Source organism: Lactuca virosa, chromosome 8 (assembly GCF_052849685.1).
Source record: "Lactuca virosa cultivar CGN04683 chromosome 8, Lactuca_virosa_CGN04683_v6, whole genome shotgun sequence".
Lineage (NCBI taxonomy): Eukaryota > Viridiplantae > Streptophyta > Magnoliopsida > Asterales > Asteraceae > Lactuca > Lactuca virosa.
The window spans coordinates 78,862,779-78,874,218 of NC_136433.1; the positions used below are offsets into that span (position 1 = coordinate 78,862,779).

Genomic DNA, 11,440 nt, shown 5'->3' on the forward strand with positions numbered 1-11,440 from the left:
GTCTGAAATTGAATTTAATTAGAGAAACAATCATACAATTTTGTAAAGGTTTAATAAATTAAAATTAAGATATTCGCATAAACATACTCGATTATTGGAGATGTAGCCCAACTTTCCCATATTGGTTTTGATGTGTCATGAAGGGTAATATCTTCTGTTTGAGAATGATCTTCCGATATGGTTTGTATCGCCTCTAAAACATAATTTTAAGTCGGCGATAAGAAAAACAGATATAAAGGTATAACAAATACCAAACCTATGCTTTATAATTCACTTATTAACCAATAATCATTTGAATTGATTACAGTTTCATAATCCAGACACCATAACCCACATAAGGCATTATACTTTCAGATAATTTGCAACAAATAACATCCTTTGATGTATGAACCAAAAAACAGCAACCAACACACTATAAAAGATTCTTTTTTTACTAGTGCTAATGTAACTTAAATAAACGTAAAGAATTAATGGATTACATTGAAGTGGGGCCCTCACTAACATGACTTCAAGTATTCGAGATAGTTGTAATCAATGGCGGATCCACCATGGAGCCTGGGGGCTCCCAGGAGCCCCCTAAAAAAAATTTACTACTATATATTTTTCAGAACATTTTTTGTTATGCCTTTAAACCCCAAAAAATAATTTGGGCTACCTTAATTTTTTATTTTTTGTAGGTTTTTTCTAAATGATCAATCCACATACAAAGTAGTCAAATTTTATTAAGCTCAGTTTTCAAGTGCCCAACATAAAATTAGTTTAATTTAACAATTAACACAAAATTTAGCCCAATACAAAATAAAATTCGGAAATAAGAAATCAATCGACGATTCGATGCTGACTCCCAACTTCACTTCCGACTCTCCCTGTGACGTACGTTGTCGTTGCTGCTGCCCTTCCTTCTTCTGCCGGTGATCGGTCATCGGCGGTGGGTGTTTTCCAGCAAAATCCCACGGTGGCTGGTGGTGGGTGATTATTGATCAAAGTTGTGGTACAATGAAGGTATGTGTCATTGTGTATATTACATGATTTTTTTTCTTATTTTATATTACACGATTTTTTTTCAGGATACCCATTTACTAAAACCCTAGCTCCGCCACTGGTTGTAATTCAAGATTGTAAATATAATAGCTTCAAACATCAAGATCACACAAAATTGACACAATGGAAAGAATTCAAGATTGTAATCAAGTATAAGTTTTAATATATTATTCGCATTAATTATAGTTTTTTAAACTGTGAAAAGACTTGCATTTAAATCTCTGCCAGTTGTAATTCAAGATTGTAAATACAATTGTTTGAAACATCAAGATATCAGAGTTTCAACACATTCACGTGAACAAATTAAACAACATCAAAAACAAAATTAAAGAAAGGGAAAATAGGAATAGGGTCACCTTTGGTTTATCACGCATTCTCAAAAGTTATTAAGCTATTCATCAGTTATAATCATGAACTGAATGTTCAGTTTACAAAGAAAGCCAAAAATTAACATGTAGTTGATTGCATCAGGGAAGGGAAGAGGCGAGAAGGCAACAACAAAGTTCGACGTTGTATGATTGTTGATCGATGAAGACGCAAGGGATTACAATCGATGAAACAGAATGCGATTTAATTGTTCACATGAATGTTGAATTGGAATTTAGAAGCAAGGGCAAAACTGTCCATTTCAAATTTTTTAGTTTTAATGATTTTAAAATGATAAAAAAAGATTATAAAACAATTTAAACTGTTTAAAAAATAGATTTTGGTATATATGATATTAAAAAACATTAAGAAATACATACGATATTTAAAGTTTAAGTCGGACAAATACGATATTTACATCATGTTTAGGAAAAGCATATACAAAATTCTGTCTCTTTTAAAACTTAAACTTAAATAGCGAAATAAGAAGTAAAGTGACCAAATTCAACCTTGACCGCTAATCCATATATACTGCCATGTAAAACCGTGCAGGCAAACTCAGCAGATTACTGGTTATACCCAATCAAAATGACCATTTCATGAACAAATTAAAAGCTATGTAACCTTTTAAATCTAAGACTTATTTAAGTGACCAAATAAGCACTACCCAAAAATTAAGCGACCAGATTTGACCTCATAAGGCAAAACTTAAAACAACTAAACAATATCATCACATAGAACGAGACAACTTAATTGTACTTATTCAAACAAATCACATTCCTAATTTTTCAACAATATCCCCACAAATTCATTATTTTCTCAACACCATGAACAAAACAACACAAGCATATATGAAAACAGAGGCAAAATCCAAAAAATCCTTACTTTTTGGATGATATAATCGTAGAACATGACAAATACAATAAGAATAACTATAATCTAAGATTTTAAAATTTTAAAATCGCTCAAAAGAAAAAGAAGCTAAAAGGGATTCTTCAAGCTCTTTGAAACCTCTGTATACCGTCTCTATTTGGCTCTGTGGTAGATTCAACCTCCGTACTTCCGTCACATACCTACACACAAGGGGTAAAAATGTAATTACACATAACATCAAAAAAAAAAAAAAAAAAAGTTAAAAGTTGAATGAAAAATATACCGATTTGCAGCACTTGCAATCTTATCACGAATCCCATGATGAATAGCAGTTCTCTGATCCATAGAAAAGGTCCCGCGAAGAAGTGAACCACCAATGGAAGCCGCCCCTGTTCCGGTTGCAGAAACGGACACCGCCCATTCCCGGACCACCACCAACACCGACCTCAAAAGCCTTAATTTTAAAGTGGGTGACAATAAAATAACACCACTTGATAACAACTGATCATAAGTATTCAACACAGGTTCCACTGCCCCTTTGCAAGCTGCCATAAGTGCCCTTGCCACATCCTCATCTCCAACACCTTCCACCCCCGTAACCACTCGCTCCTACCAAAAAATATATATATTAAATTAAACTAAATTGTGTTTAATGAAACAAATAATATTTTGGTAGTAGTTCATACCAATGCAGCTTTCTCAAGGTGTAGACATAATGTGTCTAAAGGAAGAACAGCACTGTCTCCAGGGTAAATGTGGGACCCGATTCTTTTGAGAACAGAACATGCTTCAGCAATTCCGCCCTTGGAAAGTGCTTGATCCATTAGTCTTGCCCATGTGTCACGTACTATGTTGCTATCTGTGTCACCTGAATAGCTTGCAAAATATAGCATTTCCAAACATATCTACAGATAAAAAATTTAATATTAGTATATTCCAAAATCTAATATGATATTATATTAATGATGTTGTATATGATATATGATATATATGTATACCTCCCAAAGTTCAAAAGGAACGGCGTATTCGTTATATAACTGGGTGATGCTTTTTAAATCAAGAGATAACTCCTTGACTTTTTCTTTAACAGAGTTGAGATTTGAATTGTTTGTGTTTGATGTGCTAGGAGAAGCTTCAATTCTTGAGACAATTCCTTCCAATTCCTCTTTGATTTTAATTTGGAATTGAAGAACTGTTAGTTTTCCTTCAAGTAAATCTAATAGCCCGCTGTCTCTTGATGAATTTGTGAGGCTGTCATTCCCACTTGCACTTTTTGCCTGAATCACCGCATTGCTCAAGTATTGTCGCCTGAATATATTTTTTTTTAAATAATAATATTAAAATGTTAGATAAGAGTAATTTTTTTTAAAGGGTGTTGTTACTTGTTAGTTTGTGTATAATAACCTTTGGTCAAGTGTGGGGTGATTTTCTAGACCAGTAGAACGTCTTTCTGCTAACCGAAGTAGAACATGAGCTGCTAAAATATGTTGTCTTTTTAACACGTAATATCTTGCTAAAAGCTCAGAATATTTTGTTTGATGAGAGGAAATTTGTGCTCCAGAAACACCCCGGACCTATATAGTTATAAAAAAAGATTATTTAGTGAAATTTTAATTAATGAAAAAATATATATATAATAAGAATAAAACCTGTTGTGTAGGTTCACGGGCAGCATTCTGTAAAAAAGGAACCAAATCGGATCCACCAAACTCCAAAAGTTCATCTTCAAGCCCCAAATCAATCAATGTTTTGTATAAATATTGATGAAAGATTCTGTCAGATGATTGGACACCGAGTTGAATGATTTGACATATGAATTTCTTCCGGGCAGCTGGGGCAAGGGAATGGGCAGATGGTCTGATGGGTGACCCGAATTCCCTTTGTGAAATTTCACCTTTTAGTGATCTTAAAGCACTAGCAATAACCTCATAACACCTTTCTCTTTGAGCAAGTGCATGTGCTCTAATTCCATCATCTATTTGCTCATTAAGGGCATCCCCATTAGGGTCCAAAGCCTCTGCCTTTTGAAGTGGCAATCGAACCACTGCTTCATAAAATCTGCATTTTTTTTCTTGTTAGTTTTGCAATTAGAAAACTGGTTTAATACCAAAATAGCCCTTACATTTTTGGCACAAAAAGACACAAAGTTGTTTGTTTATTTAAACTAGTAACGCCAAAGAAAACTTGTTATAGTATTAAGTTATTAACCATTGAGCTGGTTGAGATGATGACATGGATTACCTAAAAGGGGTTAATTCAAGAAAGCCCTTACATTTGATACATTTTTTTAAAAGACAGATGGTTATAAAAAAAATCATTTAAACCCAGACATGGATTTTTTTGAGAAAGACAAAAAGTTGATTTTTTTCATTTTAACATGGGAACTTTTGATGACATGTCAAGTTGACTCACTGGACAAACTTATTTATATATACAATCAACTTTTCAAATATATAAAAAATGTCTAGTCACCTTGCCATGTCATAAAAAATTTGGGTCAAAATGAAAAGAAAAAGAAATTTTGGATTTTTCATAAACATGCCAAAATGTTCATGAAATTCCAGGTCAGCATCTCAACTGGCTCAGTGGGTAAAGAAAAGGGTTAGAATAACAAAATTCCTCAGAGTTAAAGGTCTAAATGGAAAAAAAACAACTGTCTTTTTCCTAAACCGTGTCAAAATATAAGGGCTTTTTTGGAATTAACCTTACAAACCTATATAAATAATACAAGAAAAAAGAAAAACCTCAAGTCCTCAAAGCGTTTGCAGACAGTTTGAAGATCTGCAGATTCAGGAACACCACTTAATTTACTGAAAGCATCTCTTGCAAGTGTTTCCCTTTCTTCATTGTTAGAAGCATTAGCAGCTTTTTCAAGACATTCAACAGCTAAATAGAATTTGTAATCAGATTCTTTGTAAAAACTTGGACATCCTTCACGTAACCTTCCGCTGATGTCATCAACTGTTCCCCTACCATCTGGCCCGGTGTAATACTATGGAAATCAAGAATATAATGTAGAGAGACACACTTAAAATATATGGAGTATTAAAGGGCTCATTGGTAATTTACTTACCTCCATTAGAGAAGATACAAGTCTTGTTGCAAGTTTGTCACCTTCTTCAGAACAGGCTAACTGGTGGAAAGTCAACTGAGTCAACGTCTGCTTTGTTTTATGGTCAAAGCCTTGAAGCAACCGAGTGACATGGTGTCGCGAAAGAAGTTGGAGGAGAAATAGAGCTTCACCACATCTTAGGAGCAATTGTCTTACACACTCCATTGCCCTTACCTACAAGGTTTGACTAGTCAACATCTTTCAAATCCAACAAGATTAACTAAAAATGGATCAATTTGGGTTATACTTCATGGACAATCACAAACATGACCAATATTTGTGCTCCCATTTAACAAATTGACCCCTTTTTTACCTTTTTAACAAAATAAGCATCTATAGTTTTTAAAAAGATAAAAAAAATTGGTGGGTCAACCATGTATTACAAAAAAAACCCATTTTTACCCCTTATTTTGCCACCACTGAGAACTATTATGAAAGTCAAAAAGTCAAATTTACCTCCATGGAAGCTAGTTCTGTAGGGCTGTAAGGAAGTCTCTGCCTTTTACTAGATGTCCCAATTTCACTAGCCTCCAAATTCCTAGAATAAGGATTAAAAAAATTCCTTGCCAAACCCATATTACCACTTACCAAATCGCCACCTGTCCCAATCAAAATCGAACCAGTCAAATCACCCAAACCACCAACACTCCCATAAATCCCCCTCCTTTGATTCCTTCTAGACCTTAAAAACTTCTCAACACTTCTAAGTTTATCTTCTAAAACTCCCATTGCATCAACAGAAAGCCTACACCCAACAATCCCATCTTTACTTCCATCAGAAACCATAACAGGAAGCTCCCACACAGGCAAAAGTAGCCTTGAAGCACACAAACAAACCCCTTCATGAGCCCCTGAAAACACCGGTTCAGCTTCTTGTACAACTTGTCCCATACTAAACCCACCAAGGGCAGTTCTGGTATTTCCCAATGCCACACCACTACCTTCAAGTTGAGGCACCCCAACAACTCGTGGATCCTCAAAAGCCTCAGCTGCCTTTTCAGCCACAACATTGTTTATAAAACTTTCCGTATGAACTACCCTTGAAGCCAACATTAAACACATAGCAGCAGCTTCACCAGCTCCAAATCGGTTAAAAAAATCTTCCAATATTGCCCTTGGTGTGTTGGACTCCAACAATTTTCTTAAAATATCAACCGGACGATTAAAAACAACTTCCATCATTCCCATTGTACTAAAAACAATGATTCGTCTCCTCGGGAGTATATGCTGAGTTGGCAGGTCGCCTCTCGCCCAAAGTTTTCCGGCCAACTTTTCTGGCGACTCGCCGGAATTGTCATATCCGGAAAACTCTAACTGTGAGTAGAGTGACTGGACAGTGGCGGCTGTTTCAGGTAAGGGTAACACCTCTGCTACAGCTAACATCCGGCCTTCAATTGGTAAAGAAGAGACACATTCCCGTAATGCCCTTGAGCTTCTGACACCTGTCCCTAAATTAGAAGAAGAGTGGGTGGTGGAATCGCGATTCACTATTAAAAGTGAGGAAGTGGTTGAAGGAGATGAATCAGAAAGTACAAGTGTTGCAGATGAGTAATGTGCTGATTCTATCTTTAAAGAAAGATCTTCATTTTGAGCTCTGGAAAATGACCCAAATGACCCTAGAGGAGGGGCAGGTCTTGTTGTGACAACTTTTAAGCAACTTGGTTTTTGAAGATTACTACTAAATGCTCCTCCAACACTCCCACTGTTTTTAGTAGTGGAAAGATACATTCGTCTACCATCTGATAATATTGCAACAAGATGTAGCCATTTTGACTCTACTGTTGATAAAGGGGATATAGAAACTATAGAAGCTTTTGTTGAACGTGTGGCACCCCGAGATCCTGCCACCTGTCTAGTAGTGTTATGTAGATCCCTTTGATTGATCAGATTTTTTTCTTCTGTCACCTTTTTAAGTGGTCCTTCACCATTTTCACCTAATGAAAAAACTTGAATCTTCATTTCTTCAGTTCGGGCATACAAAATGTGTCTCTCATTGTCAACAGCCATTTCAACAATGGGGTCCACAGCACCAAATTTGAATACATTTGGTACCACCCACCTGAATTTGAACAAAAAAGAACATTAAGAATAGGAAATAACTAAATTTGCAGGATTTATACAGAATAATATTTATACTTTATACCTTGAAACAACACTACCAAGGCCTGAAGTCAAACAAACTTTCCTGCATTGTTTGTGCCAATTTGAACCAGAGGTATAATGCATCTCATATATATGTCCATCACGTCCAGCTAAGAAAATATGACCTTTATTTGTACAAGCAATAGATGTCATGGTGACTCCATCAGATGGAATTGTGTGATCAGGTAAAGGCTGTAATGACACCTCAGCATAAGGATCTGTGCCATCACCATTTCCAGAGCAACATACTCCAATGAGAAGCAACTAACATACATAAATGAAAGATGTCAGTAAATTGAATAATTAGTAAGAAAAGATACAAGTTATGAAGTTATTACCTCAACAGGAGTTGCCAAGACTAGAAGATATTGAATAGCTTCAACAAAAACCCCAGTTTTTGCTTTCACTAAACCAACAGCACAGATGGCTTGTTCTTCACCACTGTATTCGGGACATTGGCTATCCCTAAATGAAAAAAGTTTAAGCCAAATTCAGGAGAAGAATTGTGAGGCTATGTCATTGAAAGAGTAATGAAATTACTTACCATTTATCAAAACGCCAAAGAAATAATGAATTATCTACGGATGCCCATGCTCTACGAATCTCAGGAAAGATTCCACATAAAGCAGTGCCTTCACCTCCAGCTGCATTGTATCTTTCTATGAGTACTGGTGGCAACTCCCTGCTATCTACCACTTCAACTAAAGGAGGCCACTGCAATAAGATGAGGCTACATTAATGGGAATTTTAATGATCAACTTTGTATGTTTTGTGGTATTTATAATTCATTGAGATGTGAATTCAAGCATCAAGTCATCAACCAGAAGGTCCAGAACCCAATGTGGTTAATTCAGATGCATTCAGCTAATGCTTTAAAAATGCAACTTTTCGCAAATTCATTCCTTTTTAGTACTTTTAAACAACTATAAGGTATTCAGCACTTCATCCTCAGAAATTTTCAGGATTCCCATCAACTCTAAAGTTGAAAACCGACACGTATAACATCCGAACTTCACATGCTTTTCTTACTAGAAAAAAGAGGGTGTATTTGCTTCCAATGAATACCCAAACACGTAAATCGATAAAAAGTAAGAGTCTCAATACCCAAAAACACAAATAGAAATATTAATGAAACAGCGATTTCAGGGTTACCTCTCTGGGGTGAGTAGAGTAAGGATGACTTGTATATCTCGACGCTTCTAGGGCTTCTTCTAGGTCAAGCTGAGCCGAAACATCTCTACCGATACGGTCGCTCACTACAAGACTTGCTTTGGTGATATCTCGCATTACAATCTCGTTTTCCCAAGACATCTTCGTCTTCCTCGGAGAATGCTACACGATACTGAAAGATTGATAATAAACAAATCTAGAATAACACGGAACTATATCGATAATAGTCCAAATTGCATTCGATCTCTAGGGTTCTGAGATTAGCATTGAGAGAAGTAGAGTAACCAGGGATTTTTGAACGATTGGGTGATGGCTACGGGGGGTTTTACGTGAATTCTTCAGGAGAGTTGGTAGGGTTTTTGTGAAATTGGGGATTTATGGTGTTCTGTAAAATAGTGGCGGGCAAATTAAGCTGTGTTCAAAGAGAAATTTCCCAAATTGTATGGGGCCAAATTATTATCCTTTATAACATTTACCAATTTGTTTATTTTTTACATCACGTTAAAAAAAATGTTATTCTACCGGATAAAATTTAACGGTTGTTTGATATTTCTATTGACTTATATTTGATTTGAGTTAAATGTTTACTAAGTCCGAGTGAAATCATGTTGTTTGATTACGTATCTAAGTAACAATGTTGAATGCTCATAATTACCATTTTACCTTTACAAAATATATTTATATAAAAGCATATTTTTTGTTAAATTGCAAATATTCATCAAAATACATTAAATCCTTATTACAAATTTATTGATTTAAAACATGATTGAATTCCTAAATAAGTACAAACTGATAGTCTTTTTCTTTGTTCCAAAACTATGAGTAAATATTCAAAAGTAGTACCTACGATCATACACATAATACTCATATATTGCATTCTTCAAGATTACAAAATGGTGATGATCTCTTCGATTAAGTTGCAATCAAGGTATAGTGAATATCATATATCGTACATTATTTGTTGGTTCATACTTAACCACATTTGTATCACAAAATGAAATATACTAGCATTAATTGATTGATAACTCAACATCCAACCAAGGCCATGCTACTATAAAATGAACTTGAAGCAACTATTGTGAACTACTTTTGAAAAAAAAATGATATAGCTAAGGAGAAAAGAGTTGATATTAGCAATCCAAACAAACCATTAAATGAAAAAAAAAAAAAGTTTAACGAAGACAACTAAAAAATTAGATCTATGAAGAATACATAATTGATAATTTCAATATGTTAACCTCAACATACAGAATAGATATGTCAACCCATTTGCAAAAGTCACACAAAAATGAAATAAGAGAGGTTTAATTCATTTAATTGGAGAAATCCACACCTGCAAAAATTAGATTCAATAAGAGAAGGGGCCGTTTAAATTATTTGTTCCTTAACACCTAGAATTCGATTTCAATGTGGCATTTTATGAAACACATTTTCTGCAGGGAAAGAAATATTAAATTTCACTGTAATAAATTTTTGAGCTCAAATTCCATATTTGGATATAAATTAGTCAAAACATGAAAACAAATATTAAAAATTAGATAATGAAGAACAAACTTGCAAGAAAATATACCTTAATTTTGACACCTTTAATACAACTCTTAAATGAAGTGGAAGGCGGTCGGAGCTCATGTAGGCATCAATAGACGGGAACGGCGAAGGCGTCGGTCGGACGAGGGAGGAACGATCCAAGTGTTGGAGGTGGGATTTGCCTTTGGAGATGTCAATGGTAGCATATAAGAAGAATCACGGGCAAGAAGAAGGAGAAACCAAGAAAGACAAATAACGACAACGAATGTGTTTTTATCCGGTCAACGAATTTTTTTGGGGACCGATTCAGCGACTCCACGACCGAGTAAGAGGTATCAAACATACTCATTTGGATTGGGTCAAATTTAACATCTTACTAGACTCGGTAAGAGATATATCAAACACAGACTCAATTGTGTTTTAAAGAAAAAACTTTAATATATTTTTTTCTTTCTTTGCAATCTCTCTCTCTCTCTCTCTCTCTCTCAAGAAAAACATTGACTCTTTAAAAAAACCTTAGACACCACTAACACCACCATCAAATAATCATCGCACCACCCTCCATAAACCCTAGCACACAGTCGCATCTTTTCTACACGGTTGTTAGATCTAAACTACCACTCACCGCCATCGCATTGTGTTCTCCGCCTTTCCTTTCTAACAGTTTGATTTCTTATTGGTACATATATGCTTTTCTATCAAATCTAGATTGTTGATGCAAATAATAGTTGTTGCACTTTTGGATTTGATTTTTCGTTTGATAATACCTTTTATGGTTTTAAATTTCTGTTTTTTTTTTTCATCATTTCCAGTTTTATCTATTGATTTAAAGGCAAACCCAACACCAAACAATAAATATTTTAGATGATAACTTAACACCTTAAGACCAAAGTTAAGTACTTTAAGCATGAGGCATAATATCAGGCAACGCTAGTTGTAAATACCTAAACACGTGTCATTTAACTCTCCTTCATATTATTTCATAAATTTTGTGTTTTAAGTCTAATCATCATACTAAGTACCTAGGTGGCTTAAACCAAATCTCTTATACCTATTGAAACACGTATGGGCTAGTTTGAAATAGTAATTTTAAACATCTTTTAAAGTTTTTAAAACCATTAAAATAGTATTTTTAAACATCTTTTAATGGTTATTCAATGGATTCCTAAGCCTAGTTTGTGATATAATTTGGTTCTAGATCTAGTGGAA

At 34.8% G+C, this 11,440-nt stretch overlaps 1 protein-coding gene across 1 annotated transcript; it reads right to left on the reverse strand.

The window, feature by feature from the left end:
- Window positions 1-2,273: 2,273 nt before the first annotated feature.
- On the reverse strand, window positions 2,274-9,129 carry NUP155 (nucleoporin 155). The gene is made up of 13 exons (XM_079063298.1): window positions 8,687-9,129; window positions 8,079-8,248; window positions 7,873-7,999; window positions 7,536-7,798; window positions 5,849-7,451; window positions 5,354-5,566; window positions 5,025-5,272; window positions 3,930-4,338; window positions 3,685-3,854; window positions 3,279-3,588; window positions 2,967-3,185; window positions 2,564-2,889; window positions 2,274-2,480 (listed from the first exon to the last, which is right to left on the reverse strand). Exons 1-13 carry the CDS (start codon window positions 8,843-8,845, stop codon window positions 2,363-2,365), a joined length of 4,335 nt encoding a protein of 1,444 aa, XP_078919424.1. The 5' UTR covers window positions 8,846-9,129; the 3' UTR covers window positions 2,274-2,362.
- Between the last annotated feature and the right edge of the window lie 2,311 nt (window positions 9,130-11,440).